We start from the raw sequence: 25,345 nt of genomic DNA, 5'->3' as shown, positions 1-25,345 counted from the left end.
CTGATGGCTATACTTTGACTTTCGCCTTGTCCAAGCCTCAGTCAAAGTGGGGGCTCTGTAGATACCTCATTTCTGCACCTCTCGCAAACCACCCGGTGATGATTGGGCCGCATGTTTGGTACGCGGAACGATTTGTGACAGTTCGTAAGATTATCGTCAAGTGATTGCTCAAATATTAATGTCTACCTCTTAGTTGTCATCTACGTGCCGATACGGTCGTTTTGACAGTAATTAGAGTACATTCGGAGTCCGGGCCTAAAACCGTCTCCATTTTCTGTCAACCATTAAATCCCGAGTCAGAATGTTCTGGAATGTTCCGGATATTTCTATTCCATATTTCATAAATTTTATCTTTTAGTAAACAATTTCCCATATTTCCATCCTACCATAACTCAAACACGGAAATCTTTCTTCCGCAGGAGGAAACCCCTTGGGAACAGACGCAAAGCAGTCTTTCGCGCCTCTTCCAAGAGACGCAGTGGGCTGCGCCGCTTCTTCCCAGTCCTTTCTCGCATGTTTCTCGTATCTTTTTCATATCTTTCCGAGATTCACTTCCAAAGAGTCTCCGAAACCCTAATTCCTCCACGTGATTAGTATAAATAGGAGCCTTCGCTCCTCATATTTCTCACGCGAGTGTCCGCCCTTCTCTTCTCCCTTTGCATTCTAGACTTTGTTCTTACTTTTTGGCGTCTACGTGCTTGAACTTTCGACCACGTAAGCTCGGATCCTTCTGAGTACCAGCCTCCCCGTTTGCATGACCGACCAATTTGACCAACTACACATCAATCAACTTAATTAATTAATCGTTTTCCTCTTACGAGGGCACTTTCTTTGCATTCGCGTCGAGCATCACTAATCGATATCTTAGTCCTTCTCGTTTCGTCAACATGTAACTCTGAGGGTGTATAATCCTTATTTATTTATTGTATTTACCTTTTGTATCATCAATTGTAAGGTTTATGTCGAAAATACCATTAAAACCGATTTCTAAAACCATGCTTTAAAAACCTCTTTTTACGGATTTCCAGTAGATAACCGTCGAGAAAGGACGCAAAGAATCGCCGCGCCTCTTGAAGGAGCGCGCTTCTCGCTGCGCCTCTTCGAGGGTCCGCCGCAGCTTCCTCGCTTCCTTCCTTCTTCGTTCGTCCTCTGTTATTCGTCAAATCCTTTTGTTTGTTTTGTTTGTTTGTCAATTCTTCATCACGATAGAATATAATTCATATGTATATTTATTATTCATCATTAACATGTTTTATCCATCATAAATCCGACTTAAATCCCTTATAATCCAATATTTGCGGGTTTTCGCCTTTGAATTCAATTCCGGGTTGTAGAGATTTAATTTATCAATATTGGGTTTCTGGAATTCGTCTTTGATATAGCTTTCATCTGTCTTTTGTTGTATTCATCACATATTCGTCGTTAATCCATCGTATCTAACTTAGTTAATTGATTTAATTTGTTTGACTCATTAATATTTTTCACTTCTATCATTAATTCATCTTATGTTAATTCGTTTAATTCCGTCTTATCCATGTTTTACTGTTTTCATGACCCATTCATATGTTAAATAACATGCTAATCACTTTCATCCGAGTAAATATCATCAATCGATCATTAAATTCACCAATTAACATTAACGGCTTGCAATTACGGCTTCATTACGGCAGAATCGAAATAAGGAACGGACGCAGCGTCTGCGCGCTTATTCAAAGGACGCAGCGACTCTGCTGCTTTTGTTCGGCCGAGTTCGTCCCCCCGAACTCCGTTTACCGCTTGACCTAGTTTAATTAGCTTACATATTAACTAACTATTAATCGTAATATCACGCTAATTCCTGTTCGTTGATTTATTCTTTTATTCTTTTTCTCAAATTATCCGTTTTAAAGGTATTTTCGACATAAATCGCCTATTCCGTTGTAATTATTGTAATTTTCATTATTGTAATTCATAATTATTGTATTTCTTTTATTGCTTGTATGTTTTCACATGTAAATGAGCATTAAATCCTACTTTGACCCAATTGTTTGCTAATTACGTGTCAACCGACTTAGCCTAATTCTCACATGTTAGGATCAAAACTTGGATGTTGCATTGCATGCATATAGCCGACGATATATCAAGTACGAATAACTTCCCTAATCATTAGTAGAGGCCGCTATCGAGGCGGGCGGGATTAGGTGTTCGATCAAAAGAGCTTCCTAATACGTACCCTCACCCCTTACTCCAGATATCTGTGAACACCCGTGTTCATTGGCATCCACGAGAGTCATTCTAGACATAGAATGCTAAGGGTAACGATTGCTTAGTGTTCATGTCTCTACTTTGTGTCTTGACATGACACGAGGTATTCGAACGGTTCCAATTTCCCATAAAAATTGGTGGCGACTCCATACAAAAATGCAAATGCTTGTTCCTCTTTTCCAACCCAAGCGCCCCCGTGGGCGGCCCGCTGTCCACAACTGTGAAAGTCAGACTTGTGGGTTAGTTATTGTTCATCGGTTAGTTTACATTGATTATTAGCATATGACTCAAGTAGAAGTGATTGAGACAGATTACATGCATCTAATATCATCATAAAGTGAAAAAGAACGAATCTAAACGAAATATTATGGCGGTTTACATGAATTACGATGTCGGGATTGATTTTATATAAAAAACTCGAGGTAAGACGATTAAAATGAAACCAAGATAGAACGAAGTATGGAAAATAAATGATTAAAGCGAAAGCAAACTGAAAATAATTTACAAAAGACGAATTCAAGGGACTTGATATGGATAATCGAGCCTCTTAAATCCGGGTTTGAATTTGGTGACGAAAACCAGCAAATATTGACTATAAGGGATTTAAGTCGAAAAGGATTTTATAAAATTAATCAGAAGACTGGAAAACATAAGAAATTGGAGAAAACAAGATACAAAATTAGAGAAGACATTGACGAAGCAACGAACAAGCACGAGGAAGAAGAAAAAGAAGAGCAACTGTAATACTCCGTATTTAATAATTACTAGTTTTAAAACCCGTACTTCGTACGGGTCAATTACATTGATTATTTTTAAACCAATTGATAAAATATTATCGATGAGGTGTTACTATTATGATACTTACATGCGTGAAAGTAAAGAGTCGGCTCGTGCCACAATCAACCAAGGGACTATTTTGTTTGGACTATATATCTACCCTTCAAATAGTAATAAGATGATTTTTTTTTTATGTTTTGCTTTTGTTTAAAATCCATGTTTATACTCCCTCCGAATCATACAAATTGTATTACTTACCTAAAACAGACGATCCATGCCAATTGTAACACACCTTATTGAACCGTAAATGCATTATTCGTGTGTCCTCATACAAAGCTTCCAATGTTATCCCTCACCCTTCCATCTTCTCTTTAATATCTCATTTTTTCTTGTGACCACTTGTCTGGATGAAATGAAACATATGAAATCGTCCAAAATATCTTTTTACAAATTATTCACTCTAATTAGATAAACACAAATTCTCATTATAGACGGGCACTATCCGTCTATAGCTATAGACGGATAGTTGCCCTCTAACAAATTAAAGTGGGTGGTTAATGGATACCCCCAGTTACACTACCCATATTAACTTGTGAGAGGGATACTATCCGTTTATAGCAATAGTACTCATTCTTCATCTACTTCCTTACCTTCCCCCTTTTGGCTTTATTTACCGATCCAGTTTTCCCCTTTGTGTGGTTAATGGATACGCCCACTTGCACTATTCATATTAACTTGTGAGAAGGACACTATCCGTCTATTGTAATAGACGGATAGTGTCCGTCTATAGTAATAGACGGATAGTGAGACGAACTGATAAATAAAAGATGGTCTCCATTCTTTACCACCAAAAAACGGATAAACAGTTGTCAATAAATTTTTTTTAAAAAAAATAAAATGCTTATATTAGATACACCTAACGATAAACTCATAAACATTTGTCAATGTAAAAAATTAAAAAAAAAAATGAAAAGCTAAAATTAGATACACCTAACTCAGTCTTTACCTACCTCCTCAGTCCTCACCTTCCTCCTGTTAGCTCTATTGACCGATCTCGTTCCTCCTTATTCTACTGTTTCCGAAACTCTGTTCGTGTCATAATCCGGTATGTTCATCCCGATCTACCTATTAATTATCTCTTGTATGATTTTGGTACTATAATCCCATTTCCCAAATATCTGATTTTGTGTGTCCTCTTCATGCGTAAGATGGATTTTTTCTTTTGTTATCAACGGTGTACGCAATTAAACTATCTCGTAATATAAGATTCACAAATTTTAGAATAAGACGGTCTCACACTATGAGACGATCCCTCGTTAAAATAAGTTATTCAATTAAGCTATCTTTTCACACAATGGGAATTGCTAATGTATAAGAGTTGATCTCACATCTCATAAATGATAATTTGTGTGTTGGATATTGAATTATTGTCCACGGGTCCTTGCTCCATTAACTGATTGTTTATTATTATACCAAATTCTATAACACCCTCTTATTGTTATCGCATATCGAATTAGGCTATGTTTGGAGGTTGATCCGGTGGTGTTGCTTGGTGAACTTCTGGTGTAAATAATGGTGGGAACGGGATTGTAGCATCAGTTGCATCGTAGCATGTGTGGTCAAATTTAAGGTATATACTTCTTACTCGCATATTATTAGATTTTTTGAATACTTTTAGACATAACTAAGTTATAAATTCATCTTCTAATATATGGTTGACTGTTTGTGGTCATAATAAACACTTAAAATACAACTGGTAAGTTTGTAAATACTTCCTTATAGACTATATTCTTTGTATGTCCTTTGTATTTCTGCTTACTATCATCAATAAAGAATTTCAATCCCTCTGGAGAAGTTGTCCTTGATGCTGCCACATACAATTGACCGTGGCTGAAGACGGGCTTAGGTAGGAAAACGCCTACAAAAGTGAGCGACTGACCTTGACTTTTGTTTATTGTCATAGCATAACACGGCCTCAATGGATATTGTCTCCTCTTTAGAACAAACGGAATCTTGTGCTCATTTGAAGTCATTACTATTCTTGGGATTATAACACGTTTTCCAACTTGCAAACCAGTTATTATGTCCGCCTCAATGAGAAATTTACCGAGTCGGGTTATAATAAGGCGAGTTCCATTACACAATCCTTTCGTTGGGTTAATATTCCTTAGGAGCATCACCGGCATCCCTTCCTTCAATTTTAGTTCGTGATTTGGTAGACCCTACATCCTGAGAGTATTTAAGTATTCGACCGGGTACGCTGTGAACTGATCTTCACATTCCGTTGATGATGTGCATATCTCATCGGAGCTCTTATAGGTTGTATAAGTACCTGGTATAAGATCAGTCATATAATCATTATGTAACACCCCGTATTTTATTAAGTTGGATAAAATTCTTTTAATTGCTATTTTGAATTTAATTACATCATTTAACGATTTATATATTTATGCTTAGCTAATTAATTAATTTCATCATAATTCGATACGTTAATTTTAATAATCATTAATAAGTTTATTTAAAGTTAGTTCGAGTTTATTGAAGTTAGTTCGAGTTTATTTATTTAATAATTTCCGTTTCTTTACGAGTCCTTATGAAAGTTGTTTTAAGTGAACCCGAGATGGATTTTGGGAACAAAACCGTCCAATTAGCTATTTTGAGCTTATTTCACTAAATTAGCAATTTTTATTAATATCCGTTAGTTTTGTAAAAATCGCTAATAATTCCGATTCAAGCTGATATTGTATTATTTACGTTAACTAGCTGAGTTTATTTTATTTTCACTCATTAAATTTATTTATTATTGATTCCGTTTTATTACTGAAAATTTTACTTAAATCGGTTAAATTTAACTCGAAACGGTTTTAATAACTATCGAAGTTTCTTAACGACGAAGAAACGTACGTATAATATATAGCAGGCTAGCAGGCTCGTCACTCATTCTTTCATTTTCCCACGTCTCTTTTCTTCTTCTTCGTCCTTCTTCGTCCTTCTGTTTGTTCCTTCTTCAATTTTTGTCTATAATCCGTCCTGGTGCTCCGTTTGTCATCCGTTTTCAACTATTTTTGTTCCATAGCGCTCCTCTCGTTGTTCTCGTCAATCCGTTGTAAGTAAAATTCTTTTTCGTCATGTATTTTTACAAACCCATTTATATTTTCAGCTTTATTTATTATAAGACGGTTGTAGATGCTAAGATAGACGGTCTTGTAGAAGATTTGTTAGTCATAAATGATTAGTTCAATCGGAAAAAAGGTAACAATTATAGATTACTCAATATTACTTGTAAAATATGTTTATTTCGAATGCTGGTTAGTGTGTTTTATAATTAAGACGGTGTATAATTATATATAGGGATCCTTATGGATGTTAATTAGTCAGTTGTATAGTTGAGACGGTGTATACTGATATGTGGAGATGATTGAGACGGTGTATACTGACCTCTAGGGATCATTTGGGATGCTAGCTAGTAAGTGGTATATTTAAGACGGTGTATGCTGACATGTATGGATTGTTTTGGGTGATAATTGGTGTGTTTTATAGTTGAGACGGTGTATACTGACATGTAGGGATTGTTTTGGACTAATTTGGACTCTGTGTTGGGGCGATTTTTGTAGTCTTTAGGGGTCCATTTTTGAGTTGCTTTATACTTGTGGATTTCCGCTCTAAAACCGTTTTAAATGCTGACTTAGTTGGCTCAGCTAGGACTGTTTTTAGGCGCGAGAATGGAGTCTTAAGGGGACGATTGGTACTCTGTTTTGGGCAGGGACGAGAGCTGTCATCGTGGGTTTTCACTTTGCATTTGAGGACTAGAGTTGGGGTCGAACTTAGGCATCTTTTGGGTTCTGTTTTGGACTGATTTTTGGGTCAGGTTATGAAGTAGGGTGAAGGGTGGCTATGGGTAGTCGGGTGGTGGTCGTGTCGGACTAGTTGTGGCCTAGGCAGTGACCTAGCTAAGTCACGAGTTGGAGGCCATGTGTAGTTGGTGGTTAGGCCGAGTTTGAGGTTGTCATAATAACTTTTGAGCCGTGTCTATAAATTGTTTTAACGCTAGTTTGGTTTATTTAAAATATAATTAAATTAATTTCCCTCTCATATTTTATATAAAGATAATTCGTTAATATCGTCCTTTCACATAATTTTTAGGTGCCTCATAAGTGGTTGAAGATGAAGAGTAATTTTGGGTTTTAGAAGCTTTCTCAAGTTATTACTTGTCTCTTTGCTAGCGTAAGGTAACTATTCCGAGTTACTCGACGAATTAATGTCACATTAGTAGTTGATGTTGTGTTTGTTGTTTGTTAAGTGTTTAGGTGATTGATAATGTTTTACTTTCGTTTTTCACATGATAGAAATTAGAAATAGCATGAGAATAATATTGCGATAAAATTTGTAATTTGGGCCAAAGTAGGCCAAGACTACGAGTGGGCAGTTATTGACCGAACGAGTTTGGTCAAACTAGGTTTAAACCATCGACCTCGATTTGACCGATGACCCGTCGCGGGACTCGGGTCGAGGGTTTGTCTTTGAGGTGAGATTGGTTGTTATTAGAAATTTTATGTTATGTCTTGATATTTGTAATTATCATTTCACATGTTGGTTGTTGGATGAATTGGCTGCCTTATACTTCAGTCTTGTTGCCTCTTTGCCATTTTAGCTTGTTCTCATGAATTATGAAATTAACGGTTAGCTGGAATTTGGATTATTATTGATATTGGAGATATTGTTGGATTGTCAGCTGAATTGGGTGTCCTACTTGTCTTGTGTGGTGTGGGCTAAAGTATTCAAGCTGGGACTAGCTGGGACTAGGTCCTAGGTGAGTATTTCGGCCTTCATCATAGATAGGCCATTATAGTCTTTGACGAGTGTATGTTCACTGCTTAATAGCCTCTGTGTTCCTGACTTGGTGGGTTTATATCCAAGTTGGGGCATGACCTCGTTACTTATTTTGAGAGTAAGTGGTCAGCTTAAGTACTAGCCAACCCTTTGGTGGACTCCTTAGGGTACTCACATGGTTTTATAAAATTGTGGGTCTTGGGTGCGGTGGTGTGTATCCGCATGTCTAGGTCTCAAGTGATTTTAGGCTAGGGTTGTGTTGTGTCTTGGCCATGTTTTGATAGAACCTCTGAGCCAAGATACCGGTTCGATTACCTTCCCTACCTCGTGGTATAGACTCGAGTTACAGAGTGACTATTGACCGTACTAAGAACTTATGCCTGTCTTTGATATATTGTCCTTTCTTGTATGGTGATTCTATGAATCATAGAAGGTGAGATGCAAGCCGGCTATGGTTGATAGAGTTTGGATTCCTGGATGTTATGTGATTCACATGATAGTGTAGTATGAGTCGGTCTAGTATTCACATGCTAGGACTATGTGTTGTTATATTGTTGTTCACATGATAAGCACGACTGTCTAGCATCTATATGCTAAGGCATTGTGTGATTCGTATTCATATTCTTATGTTTACATGTTATATTAATTATGACATTTCGTGGCTGGGAGAACTCGGAGTTACTCCCCACTGACTGTGGCTTTCGTATTTGTATAAAATGCGAATGACAGGTAGGTGATGCATATATGGGGTACATGGACGAGCTAGCGAGCAAAGTAACCTTGGAACCTATATTGGCTTTATTTTATTGTGACCCTTAAACACTTTTTATGTCACATACATTTTAGGGACATATGTCTCCCTCTTTACATTTGGTTGTATAATTTGCTATTCGCGACTTTAGCGATGGTTATGTTATGACTCTTCTAGTTAGACCTTGTATGTTTGACACCTTCCAATTTGGATATCTTTATAACAGGTTCAGGTTTTAAAATTACAGGTTTTTACCCAATTGAACCTATTACAAACATATCCATGCAGTTTTATTCTAGAATTACGTGTTTACTTTTCCGCGATAAGTGAGGGTGTCACAGTTGGTATCAGAGCATATTTGCTCCCGACGCACGTTTGTGCACCCCAATATAAATAACTTGACCTTGAAATAATAAACTTGAGAGATGGGTAAGATAGGTAGATTTAGGATCTTATGTTGTAGTCTCTTTGTGTTTGCTCTTTGTTAGGTACTAACCTGTTTGTTGATTGTCATTTAATAATTGTTGCGTTCTTGGATCAATGACCGTGAGCTTATCTATAGCTAATGGAGTTATTACCCTTATTATAAAAAAAAAAATTTGAACTAAAGGTTTTGAAAATATTTTAATGTTTTTCACTGGTTTTAACGTCAATTAGTGTTAAAGCTTGTTATTGGAGACGTCTGATAATTAGTTTTATCATTTGTTGGCGTAAAAATGTATTTTTATGTCTTTGAATTGGAATATTGATGTTCTTGAGTGATCGCCAAGAGTATCTCCGTTCCATTGAAAGGACACTTATATTTTAAGAAGATCAAGATTTAGTGCCTATTGCTGAGGATTGAAGATTGTTCAACCTTTGAAGAATGCTTCTACTTCCTTGAAGATGTTTCTTGTTCTTTTTGTATCTCGCCTTATTCTTAATCTCTTGGTGCTTATCCTCCTTCTAAACTCCCTTCTGTTTTACTTTAAAAGCTACGCTTGTACTCCTAACTTGTCCTTTGTTCTTTGCTTATCCTCCCTTAACGCCATTAGATAGTACTCTTTCTTGTGAGAAATGTTGACCTTGGTTGGAAAATTCGACTTTTGAGGAGATTGTTTGTGTCTGACCCTTAACCCTGGTTTTGAGAGGATGTGATGTTAGAAAGATTTAGGTAATATGATGAGACATACTTAGTGATTCTTATACCTAGTTCCTTGACAAAGTGAGTATAATCGATTGGTGGATTCTTTGTGTTAGGAATGAGTTGCCTATGTGATTAAAGTTATAGAACTTGGCTTTGTTGTTTATGTTTGGGATTTGAAAGCTTAGTAGGTTGAGCGTCGTCACTTTAGGAGTAAACATGAGATAAGTTTAGAATATGAATTTGGAAGAAAACCCATTTTTAGATGTTAACAATCCCGTATAGATTGGGGATGTGATTTGGTGTTAGTTGTTCCTTGAGAACTTTGTTGAGAAGTCTTTGTCAATTCATTCTTTGGTTTTTAAAACATTGAGGTTGTGTCGAGTGCTTGAGATAAAGAGATGCTTTTATACTTGAGTGGTAGATTTGGTTTAGGGAAATCCTAATATGTGATAAGATAGGTGGAAGAAGTACCTAACCGATTTATCACCCCTTAAGCGAGCGTTTATTTTACCTTGACCCTTGTTTGGGATTTGGTCGTTTTGTCATGAAGGTACAATGCCCTAATAGGCGTGACCTTGTTAGAGAGAACCTTAAGTTTTAGGAAGCGTATGGATTAAGCCTTAAAATCCTCTTTCGTACCATTAATCGTTTTCCTCCCTTTTGTTCATACCTTGGTTGGATTTGATTCTTAAGTATAAAAGTTTACTCGTTATTTCCTTGTCTTGAATACCTCCCTAATTCTAATATCTCTTACTGGTTGTTAACTAGTTATCTTTATGATTCGACTCTTTTAGTCTCACACCCTGACATGTTGCTTAAGTTTCCTTGTTGTCTAATTTCCCTTTCTCCTTGATCATGAGCGTTACCGTTCATACCTCATTTCCTCGCTTCATCTTGCTCCTCCTTTAAGTTTGACACTCGTATCATGTGAAACTCTATCTTTGACATCCGTGTAAATTTGACTTCAATTCTTATCCCTAGGAAGTTCATCATACCTCTTTTGTTGGTTAAACTTGAACCCTCTTAGCATACTTGTATCTATGATGTCTAACTTACTTTTCATTTCGCACAATTTCTAAATATTTCAAGCTACCATTTTTGGTTTGTTGTTAAAAATTTTATGTTACTATTACAAAATTTTCCCTACTTGTAAAGATTTGGAAAAATGAAAATTCGATTTAATTCTCTAATTGCTCTTTGAGTATAGACTTCTTTATCATGGTTTTGAGTTGCTAAACCCGAGATTTTTGTAAATTTTATCCAATTTCTATTCACTTTGATCTAATTATGATGCTTTTGTCAAAGTTTAATATTATATTTTCAGGAATTTGATTCCCAATTGGGTTTAAAAGTGAAAACTTTATTTCTATTTTGGCTTTTTGCAAAAGAAAATTTGAGTAGATTACCTTTTCTTTTGATTTTAACGTTGATCGGATGTTAGAACTCGTTATTATAAACGTTTAATAACTTGTTCTACTCTTGTCGACGAGTGATTTTCGGTTTTAAATTTGTCTTTGACTTGGAAGGTTAGCGTTCTTGTGTGCACAACAAGAGCAATTTCGTTCCATGAATGAGACGTATACTTTTGAAAACTCTTCATTAATGTTTTTGAAAGTATTTTGATTTTTGATTTATACAAATGATTTGCCTTTGACCTTATCTTGGATTTGGAATGTGATGTTCTTGAATGCGCAACGAGAGCACTTCCGTTCCTTTGATGAGAATCGTTCTGTTTTAAAATTTTATTTGAAACTTTTGAAAGAATTTTGATTCTTACGATAAGTGACCTTTTAAATGTTTTGGTTACCGATTCCAATTTCAGTTTTATTTTTATAACCTTTCATTTATACTTTCAAGTTTCGAGGACGAAACTTTTTAAAAGATGGAGTGATTGTAACACCCCGTATTTTATTAAGTTGGATAAAATTCTTTTAATTGCTATTTTGAATTTAATTACATCATTTAACGATTTATATATTTATGCTTAGCTAATTAATTAATTTCATCATAATTCGATACGTTAATTTTAATAATCATTAATAAGTTTATTTAAAGTTAGTTCGAGTTTATTGAAGTTAGTTCGAGTTTATTTATTTAATAATTTCCGTTTCTTTACGAGTCCTTATGAAAGTTGTTTTAAGTGAACCCGAGATGGATTTTGGGAACAAAACCGTCCAATTAGATATTTTGAGCTTATTTCACTAAATTAGCAATTTTTATTAATATCCGTTAGTTTTGTAAAAATCGCTAATAATTCCGATTCAAGCTGATATTGTATTATTTACGTTAACTAGCTGAGTTTATTTTATTTTCACTCATTAAATTTATTTATTATTGATTCCATTTTATTACTGAAACTTTTACTTAAATCGGTTAAATTTAACTCGAAACGGTTTTAATAACTATCGAAGTTTCTTAACGACGAAGAAACGTACGTATAATATATAGCAAAGCTAGCGGGTGCTCGTCACTCATTCTTTCATTTTCCCACATCTCTTTTCTTCTTCTTCGTCCTTCTTCGTCCTTCTGTTTGTTCCTTCTTCAATTTTTGTCTATAATCCGTCCTGGTGCTCCGTTTGTCATCCGTTTTCAACTATTTTTGTTCCATAGCGCTCCTCTCGTTGTTCTCGTCAATCCGTTGTAAGTAAAATTCTTTTTCGTCATGTATTTTTACAAACCCATTTATATTTTCAGCTTTATTTATTATAAGACGGTTGTAGATGCTAAGATAGACGGTCTTGTAGAAGATTTGTTAGTCATAAATGATTAGTTCAATCGGAAAAAGGTAACAATTATAGATTACTCAATATTACTTGTAAAATATGTTTATTTCGAATGCTGGTTAGTGTGTTTTATAATTAAGACGGTGTATAATTATATATAGGGATCCTTATGGATGTTAATTAGTCAGTTGTATAGTTGAGACGGTGTATACTGATATGTGGAGATGATTGAGACGGTGTATACTGACCTCTAGGGATCATTTGGGATGCTAGCTAGTAAGTGGTATATTTAAGACGGTGTATGCTGACATGTATGGATTGTTTTGGGTGATAATTGGTGTGTTTTATAGTTGAGACGGTGTATACTGACATGTAGGGATTGTTTTGGACTAATTTGGACTCTGTGTTGGGGCGATTTTTGTAGTCTTTAGGGTCTGTTTTTGAGTTTCTTTATACTTGTGGATTTCCGCTCTAAAACCGTTTTAAATGCTGACTTAGTTGGCTCAGCTAGGACTGTTTTTAGGCGCGAGAATGGAGTCTTAAGGGGACGATTGGTACTGCTTTTTGGGCAGGGACGAGAGCTGTCATCGTGGGTTTTCACTTTGCATTTGAGGACTAGAGTTGGGGTCGAACTTAGGCATCTTTTGGGTTCTGTTTTGGACTGATTTTTGGGTCAGGTTATGAAGTAGGGTGAAGGGTGGCTATGGGTAGTCGGGTGGTGGTCGTGTCGGACTAGTTGTGGCCTAGGCAGTGACCTAGCTAAGTCACGAGTTGGAGGCCATGTGTAGTTGGTGGTTAGGCCGAGTTTGAGGTTGTCATAATAACTTTTGAGCCGTGTCTATAAATTGTTTTAACGCTAGTTTGGTTTATTTAAAATATAATTAAATTAATTTCCCTCTCATATTTTATATAAAGATAATTCGTTAATATCGTCCTTTCACATAATTTTTAGGTGCCTCATAAGTGGTTGAAGATGAAGAGTAATTTTGGGTTTTAGAAGCTTTCTCAAGTTATTACTTGTCTCTTTGCTAGCGTAAGGTAACTATTCCGAGTTACTCGACGAATTAATGTCACATTAGTAGTTGATGTTGTGTTTGTTGTTTGTTAAGTGTTTAGGTGATTGATAATGTTTTACTTTCGTTTTTCACATGATAGAAATTGGAAATAGCATGAGAATAATATTGCGATAAAATTTGTAATTTGGGCCAAAGTAGGCCAAGACTACGAGTGGGCAGTTGACCGAACGAGTTTGGTCAAACTAGGTTTAAACCAGTCAGCCTCGATTTGACCGATGACCCGTCGCGGGACTCGGGTCGAGGGTTTGTCTTTGAGGTGAGATTGGTTGTTATTAGAAATTTTATGTTATGTCTTGATATTTGTAATTATCATTTCACATGTTGGTTGTTGGATGAATTGGTCGCCTTATACTTGATCTTGTTGCCTCTTTGCCATTTTAGCTTGTTCTCATGAATTATGAGATTAACGGTTAGCTGAATTTGGATTATTATTGATATTGGAGATATTGTTGGATTTTCAATTTGAATTGGGTGTCCTACTTGTCTTGTGTGGTGTGGGCTAAAGTATTCAAGCTGGGACTAGCTGGGACTAGGTCCTAGGTGAGTATTTCGGCCTTCATCATAGATAGGCCATTATAGTCTTTGACGAGTGTATGTTCACTGCTTGATAGCCTCTGTGTTCCTGACTTGGTGGATTTATATCCAAGTTGGGGCATGACCTCGTTACTTATTTTGAGAGTAAGTGGTCAGCTTAAGTACTAGCCAACCCTTTGGTGGACTCCTTAGGGTACTCACATGATTTTATAAAATTGTGGGTCTTGGGTGCGGTGGTGTGTATCCGCATGTCTAGGTCTGCGCAGATTTTAGGCTAGGGTTGTGTTGTGTCTTGGCCATGTTTTGATAGAACCTCTGAGCCAAGATACCGGTTCGATTACCTTCATTACCTCGTGGTATAGACTCGATTTACAGAGTGACTATTGACCGTACTAAGAACTTATGCCTGTCTTTGATATATTGTCCTTTCTTGTATGGTGATTCTATGAATCATAGAAGGTGAGATGCAAGCCGGCTATGGTTGATAGAGTTTGGATTCCTGGATGTTATGTGATTCACATGATAGTGTAGTATGAGTCGGTCTAGTATTCACATGCTAGGACTATGTGTTGTTATATTGTTGTTCACATGATAAGCACGACTGTCTAGCATCTATATGCTAAGGCATTGTGTGTTTCGTATTCATATTCTTATGTTTACATGTTATATTAATTATGACATTTCGTGGCTGGGAGAACTCGGAGTTACTCGCCACTGACTGTGGCTTTCGTATTTGTATAAAATGCGAATGACAGGTAGGTGATGCATATATGGGGTACATGGACGTGCTAGCGAGCAAAGTAACCTTGGAACCTATATTGGCTTTATTTTATTGTGACCCTTAAACACTTTTTATGTCACATACATTTTAGGGACATATGTCTCCCTCTTTACATTTGGTTGTATAATTTGCTATTCGCGACTTTAGCGATGGTTATGTTATGACTCTTCTAGTTAGACCTTGTATGTTTGACACCTTCCAATTTGGATATCTTTATAACAGGTTCAGGTTTTAAAATTACAGGTTTTTACCCAATTGAACCTATTACAAACATATCCATGCAGTTTTATTCTAGAATTACGTGTTTACTTTTCCGCGATAAGTGAGGGTGTCACACATTAACTGTGTTTGCTGTCTCATTTAAAGGTGTAAGTATTGCTCTTTCCCTTAGGTATAGGCTGTCAAGACGCTTTTTCTCAAAGTCTGGGTAAATCTCATCAACCGACGCCTTGATGTTAAATGTCCTCTTGTTGAAAACAAACTCATCTGGGATCTTTACCCATGTGGTCTCATCTTCACGATCCTCTGCCTTAGTTTCTAGTCTCCCCTCACCCATGGCTATTAACCATTCATTGAACTTTTTGTTCCGATCAGTGGCCGTATCCAAGTTACGAACTCTCATGCTCTCCCTGAGAACAAAGACCTTGCATTCTTTCCATATATAAGATCTATTTAGTGCCGCTCGTACAATATCTTGTCTTGTTCCCTTGGCCACTATAGGTAAGACCTGTCTAAAGTCACCCCCAAGCAATACAACCTTTCCCCCAAACATCCTTGACTCTCCCTGTGAGTCCTTGCACCCAACGATATCTCTCATTGTCCGGTCTAGGGATTCAAAAGCAAATCTATGATCCATCGGTGTGCCTCGTCCCATATTATTAAGGACGTTTGACGAAGTAGCTCGGCTAGCTGAGTGCTCTGTGAGATATTGCAGGTTGAATCATCGAACAACTCAATGGGTATCTCAAACATGTTGTGTGCTGTCCGTCCACCAGGAAGTAAAAGAGCAGCAATACCTAAGTTGAAAACAATTTACTGGGACTATTAAATTTAATTTAATATTTATACTAATATCAACTTTACCTGGGCAAAACATTCTTTCACTTATTATGTAAGATGCACGTATGTGCTCACATACCTGATGATGCGAAGTTGAGGACAATCTTGTTCTCTGATCGGATCTTCGCTGAGATAGTGTTATATAAGAATGTCTTCCCTGTACCACCATGACCGTACAAAAAAAAGACATTTTCAGATTCCCTCGTATCATTACTTGTTACCGCGTCTACTACTGCCTCATATACCTTAAGTTGGTCTGAATTGAGTTTATGTAGCTTTTCTTGCCATTCTTTAGAGAGTTGTCTAGTGTTGTACATTCTCTGCTCTATGATTAGCCTGTTCTCCATGGCCTCAATACACGTGAACTCAGGTTGTGGCATACCCTTTATATCTTTTAGCCTCTTTCCGTACTTCATGAGCACGTTATCTATCTCTATTAATGTGTATGACCTTTTTGCTTCATCACTGAGCTCCAAACCTGGATGACCAAATTGCTTACGCTTCCTTCGCTCAATGTCATCAGAGAGCATGTCATAATTTTTACTCCAAAATTCTCCTATGTCTGTTACTTCACAAAATAGAAGCATCGTAACAAAGAGTAGTTCTCGTAACTGAGACGGCATTGCCCATTGGTTCGTCTCATTCATTGCATCGTTCCACTCTTTGTCATCGCTCAGTAAACCACGTGCATAGCATCCTTATAAGTTGGGTACACATGCTTATCTATTGTCCTTAAATACTCAAACTTCGTTGCCCCCTTTACTAAATTAAGGAGGAGACGAAGATAGTACCTCTCTCCCGCAGTGGGATGAACGTATGCTATTCTGCCGATACACTTTCCTTATTTTCTTTCTTCCCACCGCCCCTCTTTCCACACGTATCGAGTGGGGAATTGTGCATATGTTAATGTCCGTGACTCTGTGCATCTTGCATTTGTACTCATCCACGCTGTCAACATTGTATCTGTTTCATTAGCCTTGTCAATAACTAGCTTTACATTATCAAAGTCTTTTAACACGACTGCTTGTTCTCCCTCTAAGCGTACAGGAAGGCGTGTTACCGATGGATTTCTCTCCTGGATGTCAAATTCAAATATTCTCCATGCAGCTTCACTTGCAGATAAGTATCTACAATCTAAGTATGTCTGTACATCATCTTCTGGGTTTTTTTTAATTAACATAGTAGCCTTATCGGCACCTTTGGCAATATATTTGAATAAATATTTGATTGCCCTTGCAGTATTACACCACTCAACGTTAATATGACTATCAAACATTAGAAGTAAACCGGGATTGTATGGCACGATTGATCTATTGTCCAAGTTAGATTTGCCCTTTTTTATGAATCTGCAAAACATCCAAGCCGTGAGTAAGGTAATAATATTCGGCGTGGTTTATTATTTTTAATGCATAGGCCATTTTATTTGTCCCATTTGATAGTGGCAGTCATCATCATTATCTTTGTAGGAGTACATAAATTATTAGAGATTATACGTCTTACAGGAAAGTTAATTACCTCTTATCAAGTCGCCTCCGATAGACCGAATAACCATTACTATCAAACATTGTCTCCTCATTGAATTGTTTTGGGTTTTTTTTGCTGCAACTACCATTCACCATACATACACAACTTGGGTTATCCTCCCCACAAGGTCCGTGCACCATGAATCGTGACACTACTTCATATAGTTCCGGTTGTGCGTCTTTGTCTGGAATCTCTGCGTGTATTATGCTGTCAATATATTATGTAGAGAGCTCTACCTCGTCTTTTTGCAGCCATAAAAGTATGTGCATATGAGGCAATCCTCTTTTCTGGAACTCTATTGTATAGACATCTGCACAATTACAACCCAAAACCTTGATAAGATATACCTCTTCCATGTCAAATTTAAATTAATTTGCAATTATGTAAAAGTTTACCAGCTACGACGGTGCCGAAGTAGTTGTCTTTTTTAAGACAGTCCATCAGTTGTCTTAGGTTTAGCTTAAACACCCTTGCGATAATATCTGGGCGGTCCTCTAGCTTTTGGCCTTCTATGTGGTTCAACATAGCTGTCACCTCTGGCCACTTCGGGTTGGCGGTAAAGGTGATGAATAAATGAGGATTTCCGTACCATCTACATATCGCCATCGCATCGTGATAATATTGTTGCATGTACCTCTGACAACCCGTGAATGAAGTAGGTAGAAATATCCTCTTCCCTACCGCTGCACCTAAAAAATCCACTTTTGTAAAGGCGTCACACAAGTTATTTAACATCTCACATCGAAAGATAGGTTGGTTTCTTTTAATGTACCACAATCTCTCTGTTTCCATTGCACAACAACAGTCGACCAAGAATTGTTGGAACAGTCGTCCCCCACGGATCAGTGTCTGACCTTCCGTTAGTCGTTGTTGTATCCTGTACGCGTAGTATTCTCGCATCGTTACATGTCCTCTCTTTATTTTATTTTTTTGCCCTTCATTAATATACGGAATTCCTATGTGGAAACTGTCTTCCCTATAGGGGAAAAGGATTTGGTATTGCAAGGCCATGAATGAAGGATGCAGCTCACTGATAGTCTTTAAATCTCTGCTTTTATATTCAACAATAATATCTCTACCGTATGTATCGCCTCCGGTGTCCCTGACTATAAGAGCTGCGATTTCAGATGCTGTTGGGCTATTGTATGTTCTATCTTTTTCCGGCCGAGTACCCAACAGTCTTATTGACACATTGATTCTCATCAGTTTTCAGTCTTTGTTGTGCTATACGAAAGGTCTGAGTCAAAGGATTCACCTCATCCAACATCTCCTTTATCCCTGATAGTATACTTTCATCTAATGTGTGGTTGTCTTCCTGTTTGGTAATTGCGTCTGACCTCATCTTTATCTCTGTGTCTGTGTCGTATACATATAGCTGTAAATAGGACGGTTGTTGTTCTTCCACGGGGAGAAGAGACCCTATACGATGATATACATGTCCAGTTATTCGAAACACGTATGGCCCAGGTCGTGTGTTAATTGTTTTATCAATCTTAGCCCCCATTGAAGTAAAAGCATAACATGCATTGTACATCCTTATATGTTTTTGGAAGTCTATACTGTCTTTGCCTCCGTTGTAGTCCAACAATTTCCCGAGGAACTCTGGCGCTTCCTTTAGCCTTTTTAGTTGGACCCGTCCCTCCTTACAACACAAGTTGAAATTGACGTTACCCCTTGTACTTATCCTTTTTACCCTCTCTTCATACCACATAATGGCATTACATCTTTTGCAGGTATACTCCGGTAAACTTAAACTCAGGTATGTTACCCTTTTCTCGTTTTTACCTGCAATGGTTCTCCTTCTTTGTCTTCTTTCAATGTCTTCTGTGTTCTTTCTTTTTCTATTCCTACAATTTAAATTAATCGTTACTGAGCTCTCTGCCATTGTTTATTTTTACTTTTACTTTTAATTTTAATTCTCTCTTGCCTTGATCAGCCATTCTTTGGTATATATACACTTGCACAAAGGTTGTTTTTTGTAAATTTGATCAAGTGTTAACCTTCCTTATAATTAGGAAATAAAAGACAAAGGGCAGCCAGATTTTCCAAAAAAATTGTCTTTGATAGATTCGATCAAGTGTTAACTTTCCTTATTACTTAGGAAATAAAAGACGAAGAGCTGGCAGAATTACTTGTTTTTTGCTCCTATGTTTTTTCTATAGTGACTTAACTATTCGATTATATAACTAAAGGGCAACAACTATCTTTTTTTTTTTTTTTTTTTTTTTTGCTTAAAGGTGGTTTTTGATAGATTCGATCAATTGTTAACTTTCCTTATTATTTAGGAAATAAAAGACGAATAGCTGCCAGTTTTTTTTTTTTTTTTTTTTTTTTTTTTTTTTTTTTTTGCTCCTATGTTTTTTCTGTAGTAATTTAACTATTCGATCATATAACTTGTTGCTTATAAACATAGATTGTGATACCGTCGTTTCAGTACCAAAAATAAATACCTAAGTACTACTAACAGAAGTCAGCGGTAAGTAGGATCGGTCTCCACAGGGAGGCGGTCACTATTCACTTGTCTACTCGGTCTGTCTAATGTCACAGTGGGAGTTTTGGTTTGTTTGACTAAACTAAATAAGATAAAGCAAGAGAAATAGGAATGAGAAGAATTAATAAGCAAGGGAGAGAGGACTAGGATTTCGGGTCATCAATAAACGCCAGTCAATCGCAGTTAAGGTCACAGATCAGTCGATGTGTCGGTCTAAGGGGCAATGAATATCTCCTTTCGGTCTCAATTCGCCCTAAAATGCTATTAGCTTAACTTTCGCCCTCACTAAAGCATCCTATTGTTCACTGCAGGTTTCACTCCTTCCAACCTTTCGGTCTAGGTCAAGGCTTACCTAAATTAAAAGGCTAATTGTGTCGACTCAACTAGCAGGATACAATTATAGCAGCGATTAACAACATAGACTAAAACAACAACGACAACCTATAAACCTAATTAGCAATTTTAACATCAGTCCATTGAATCACCTAATCCTAGCAGAGAGAATTAGCCAGACATGAACAAATAAAGAACAAGAATAAAGGGAAGAAGAACAATAAACATTAATTAAGTAAAAGAGAAAAGGTAAAGAAGGAGTTACAGAAATAATCCGGAAATTAGAGATGAGCAAGGTAACAGGAGAAAAGTACTGTCAAAGTAGTGTATGAGATAGGGAAGAGAGTTACAAATGACGTCTCCCCTTCCTATTTATAAGAAAATTAGGATTTTATTTAACCTAATGACGGATTAAAGCTAAAAACCCGAGCCCATAAGAGAAACCACTCGATCGAGTAGTTTAAAACAACTCGATCGAGTAAAATAAAGCTCAAACCACTCGATCGAGTAGAAAATATACTCGATCGAGTAAACCTTAAAATGCAACTACTCGATCGAGTAGAAAAAGGACTCGATCAAACATAATTGTACTCGATCGAGTACTTTCCAGCGCACAATTTCCTGCTTTGCGCACTGAACATCAAACGGCTGCCATTTCTTCGTTACTTAAGCAAACAGGGAGATTCCGGTGGCGTTGGAAAGCTAAGAGGAAAAGCTTTCATCCCCATTGGAATCACCTGAATATCAGTTGTATAACTCGAGATATGGCTCTTCAAAGTAGGCACTAGCAATTTGAAGTTCTTCCTTTGCTCGCCTAGCTATTTTACTTCTTTGCGTATCTCAAGACAACTACATTCCCGCTCCAAATTCACTCTTCCTCCAAATGCATGCTAAACGGACGGTAAAAGGCTCGATCTCACTACTTTCTGGTCCATTCCTGCAAATAAGACAAAACAAACCAAAGTAGCATATTCGGGGCATTTCGTAGCATAAAACTACGATAATAGCATAGAAATACGTGCATAAAAAGGCCTAAAAGGACTATATAAAATGCACGTATCAGATTGCATAAACATTTCCTAAGAATGCAATTTTAAAAATACATTGTTGAACTCTTCTTTCCAAGCTGTACATGTCTCCATGCAATTATTAATACCAATATACTCAAAACATGAGATTAATATAACACTTTAACCTGTTAAATTTTAACTTGTTGCTTACTTGCTTAAAAGTTTATTTCTATATAGTATACGTACTTGATCGAACTTACTGTTTTAATGTAACACTTTAATCTGTTAAATTATAACTTGTTTCTTACTTGCTTAAAAGATAATTTTTGACAGAACTTTTAAAATTTTTTGTACTTACTGTTTTTTAATCCATTGACTGCAGGATTCCGGGGACTCTGAGGATCTGATAATTAGGGCGCGCAAGAATGCTCATATGCAACACTAACAATGCGCAGTTAGTTACTGAAGAATCTTTCCTATCAGTGTAAGGTCATTCTCAAACATCTTATTCAGTGAAGAAGGATATTCAGAATGTTTTAGGGAACGAAGATCATTAAACAAAGTTACCCATAAGGACTCTTGTTCATTCATTTGAAACATATATAGACTCACATGGTAACTTAAAGGCATTTCTGAGTAATGAAAATTTACAAATTTTAACCATGAAAGGAACTGATTTCAGTATTGCTGGCATGACAAACCGTGGTGATGCATTGTTCCTTGCTAGATCATCCATCTCAAAGGATTGTGTGAGCGGTTTATTTTTTGTGCAACTAACTCATCAGGTGAAGTCTTTTATTTTGTCTTCAGTACGTGTATTGATAAACGGAACACATAAAAAAGCTCTTTATACCGAGTCATTGTAGTCGTGTACAATTGAATAACCATGAAAGGAACTGATTTCAGTAATGCTGGCAGGACAAACCGTGGTGATGCATTTTTCCTTGCTAGATCATCCGTCTCAAAGGATTGTGTAAGCGGTTTATTTTCTATGCAACTAACTTATCAGGTGGAGTCTTTTATTTTTTCTTCAGTACGTGTATTGATAAACATAACACATAAAAAAGCTCTTGATACCGAGTCATTGTAGTCGTGTACAATTGAATTGCAATATGTCTATCGATAAAATTGGAAGCAATTACCATAACAATAAAATTGAAATAATTTTTATTATATAAATGCTTAATTAGTAAAATTGTAGTAAATAAATACATATAAAAAGTAGCAAAAATATAAATGCATCATGATCTTGACGCCTCATAACCCTTCTATACTTTATATAAATGTCTAACGATATACTGGCCTAATGGGCATAGATAATAATATAATAAAGATAAGCTATAAAGTGATATATTCTCTGTGCATCAGGTTGTACTATCTTCGTCTCCATTCAACTGACAACTGCATTGAATATGAAAAAAGGGTAAGAGTGCAATCTTTCTATATTTAAGTCATAGGTAAGCTTAAATCTATATACTTGTTTAATAAATACCGTCTCTGTTTTTTTGGGGGCGGCCTCTTGTTTGTATTCTTCTGACTACCTTCTTGGACATTAGGCTGAGGTCGCTTTAGATTTTCATTTGAATCTTCAGATGAAGTTGAGCCCTTGTCTTCCTGAGATATTGAAAACAACTTAAATCCCTATCGAAACAGTATATTGGATTGGTTTTTGGTTGTTTGCATATAGTATTAATTTTTCTATTACCTGGACTTCAGGTTTTTCCATGAGTTTTACTATAGTGAAGGTTTGCCTATTTTTAGGATTGTGATTATAACTTGTAATCTTGAATCGGAACAGAAACTCTTTCCCTACAAACACATTCCTGAGCAATTCAGGAATTTGGCTGGCATTCTCATCGTCCTCATCAAGCTGCACATCATTGGTAAGTAAGCTTATTTATAACAGTATATTACCTTAACATTACTTACTACTGCCTCTCAGTACATTACCTGACTTATATAGGTGTCATATACTGTATTTGCGTCTTGTCCAATTAACCTTCTAGCTTCGCTATCGAGTATTGTAAAAATTGTGGTCCCACTTTTGTCTTCAACACATAGCTCAATACGATATCTGATGGGTAGTTCGAGTAAATTGCTTATTGCAGATACATTAATTACCTAGAATGTTACGTTTCTAATAATTCGTATGCTTACCTTGAAGTCTGATTCTCAATTCTTTTCTCGCATTTGAAACACCAAAAATCAGTAGCTCTTTCGTATGGTTTGTAGTTACAATCAACACATGATGACTAGTACCAAGCGGTTTTGGGGTTGATCTTCGTTACGGCAGCAGAGCAGGTCACGATAGTGTCCTGTGTATATAGAAGACACATAGAATATTATATTAAAAGAGTAATTTTCTATTGTAGAGATAGATGTCATATGTGAATTACATCCATGCGTCCTTTCCTTTTCATCTTTTTTTTTCTTGGATCATACCTTTTCATATGTTGATTTGCAGTGATGAAGTATGCTTTCAATGTCTTTCTCACATGATGCGTAGCTTTGAAAGTCAGCTTTAGTAGCAGCAACATTGATTGAGTTCCCCCTACAAAATAAATATTGGCTTATTACTTCCTTTTAAGTAGGAAAGGTGTTAAATCTAAGGTACGTGACAAAATATATGCTTACATTAGAACGATTTTCAATTCGTTCACTTCATCGATGTCAAGATTGATATACAATTTGCTTGCTGGAGATGTCGCCAGACTTAAGAAACCTGAATAAGTGACAACAGTTTAATCCGTATTTTATTATGTAATTCTAAATAATAGTGTCTGTTAAGAGACAGAACATACTTAAATTTGTAGTTTTAGAGACCACTCACCTCTGTAGTCTTTCACTAAGATTGATGTTATTGTTACTATGAAGGAGTTATTTTCTTCACCAAGTAGGCGTCTTTGCTCATGGTAATCAGTGATGCATTTACCCCATAACTTTACTATGACCTTTTGGCCACTGCAAGCAAACATTCAATTTAGAAACCACAAGATTATCGTTAATTTTTGACAGCTGAATCTTTAGATTTCCTACCATTTGTCTTGTATCTCAATCTTTGGTTCCTCTGGTGTACTAAAGTTATCGACAAAAGCTCCAACCACATCTGTAAACGTGTTAAGAGTAAATACCACCTCACATTAATTTTGAAAGAATAGTTAGTATGATATACATGATGATAATTATAACATACCGCTTAGAACACTGAAGTTTTCGCGACGACGATCAAGATCATGGAACGCCACAAAGTCGAACCTATGTCTTGGTATGATATCTCCATCTTCTTGAATTGCTTTGACAAAAGTGTGTCAAATTGCAGTTTTATCATTATTTTACTATCACTAACAACTCGATATTGATCCTTATTATCAGTAATATCAAAGTATTTGATTATATAAATATTCCCTTCTACCAGTTTTTGCCGCAGCTTAGTACCGCCCGGGATGGTTGAATGAATGTATCCTCCCTAATATTAAATAATGTAACGGTGAATACTGTGATTTATTTGTAGACCAAAAAGATAATTATATAAAGTAAAGTTTTTTAATACCTCCTCATCAATTAGAACCATATCAGTACAAATTTTAAAGCCTTTCTTAGATTTACTTTCAACGTCCCATAGTCTTGACACACGCACTTTGATTTTCCATTCGCTTGAGTTGGAGTTCAATTCACGGATCAAAGAGTAAGTTCTGCAAAATTTAGTAAGAATTAAGAAACAAATACTGAAAGTAAATTAATCAATAAATCAATAAATTTAAAATATAATAGACATATGAGGTTTTCTACCGCGGCTGTGGATTAGCTAATTCCATTGACGTTTGATTTCTACAGCTTCTCAAGTTTAACCTTGTATATCTCTCTAGGAGCAATCTATAATCATGTTTATATATAGTAGTTGTGCTCTTCCAAGATTATATTGCTGCTTTCCTTATAGTTTGTTTTTGGTTTTGTTGGCAGGTTACATGAATAGGAGATAATGCCTAAATTCATCTTCTTTCCAATTTCTGAAAGGATCAATCTTTACCAAGTTGTATTTTACTTTTCCAAAATTGGTTGTACGTACATCTTTACCAAGTTGTATTT

The 25,345-nt window shown here is 36.3% G+C and overlaps 2 protein-coding genes and 2 long non-coding RNA genes across 4 annotated transcripts; 2 read left to right on the top strand and 2 right to left on the bottom strand.

Moving 5' to 3' along the window:
* Positions 1-3,973: 3,973 nt before the first annotated feature.
* LOC141623458 (uncharacterized) lies at positions 3,974-8,782 on the top strand. Its single transcript, XR_012533387.1, has 4 exons — positions 3,974-4,126; positions 4,539-4,651; positions 7,165-7,250; positions 8,581-8,782. It is a non-coding gene; the product is annotated as an uncharacterized LOC141623458 (long non-coding RNA).
* A 6,391-nt stretch (positions 8,783-15,173) lies between these two features.
* Positions 15,174-15,659, bottom strand: LOC141617846 (uncharacterized). The gene has a single exon (XM_074434985.1). It carries the CDS (start codon positions 15,657-15,659, stop codon positions 15,174-15,176), a length of 486 nt encoding a protein of 161 aa, XP_074291086.1.
* Positions 15,660-16,924: 1,265 nt separating this feature from the next.
* Positions 16,925-19,608, top strand: LOC141623459 (uncharacterized). Its single transcript, XR_012533388.1, has 3 exons — positions 16,925-17,039; positions 17,141-17,274; positions 19,159-19,608. It is a non-coding gene; the product is annotated as an uncharacterized LOC141623459 (long non-coding RNA).
* A 4,281-nt stretch (positions 19,609-23,889) lies between these two features.
* LOC141617845 (uncharacterized) lies at positions 23,890-25,074 on the bottom strand. The gene is made up of 7 exons (XM_074434984.1): positions 25,049-25,074; positions 24,810-24,951; positions 24,596-24,725; positions 24,453-24,551; positions 24,296-24,365; positions 24,090-24,220; positions 23,890-23,981 (listed from the first exon to the last, which is right to left on the bottom strand). Exons 1-7 carry the CDS (start codon positions 25,072-25,074, stop codon positions 23,890-23,892), a joined length of 690 nt encoding a protein of 229 aa, XP_074291085.1.
* Positions 25,075-25,345: the final 271 nt, after the last annotated feature.

This window comes from Silene latifolia, chromosome X, assembly GCF_048544455.1.
Source record: "Silene latifolia isolate original U9 population chromosome X, ASM4854445v1, whole genome shotgun sequence".
Taxonomy (NCBI): Eukaryota; Viridiplantae; Streptophyta; class Magnoliopsida; order Caryophyllales; family Caryophyllaceae; genus Silene; species Silene latifolia.
This window is presented reverse-complemented; position numbering and strand designations above follow the sequence as displayed.

Excerpts from the sequence above, each read along its gene's own strand:
- LOC141617845 (XM_074434984.1), bottom strand. The coding sequence starts at position 25,074 with ATGGAATTAGCTAATCCACAGCCGCG. Across the intron at positions 24,366-24,452 it reads AAACTTCAGTGTTCTAAGCG|ATGTGGTTGGAGCTTTTGTC; the intron begins GTATGTTATAAT and ends ACACGTTTACAG. Across the intron at positions 24,221-24,295 it reads ATTGAGATACAAGACAAATG|TGGCCAAAAGGTCATAGTAA; the intron begins GTAGGAAATCTA and ends GTTTGCTTGCAG.
- LOC141617846 (XM_074434985.1), bottom strand. The coding sequence starts at position 15,659 with ATGAGAGATATCGTTGGGTGCAAGGACTCACAGGGAGAGTCAAGGATG.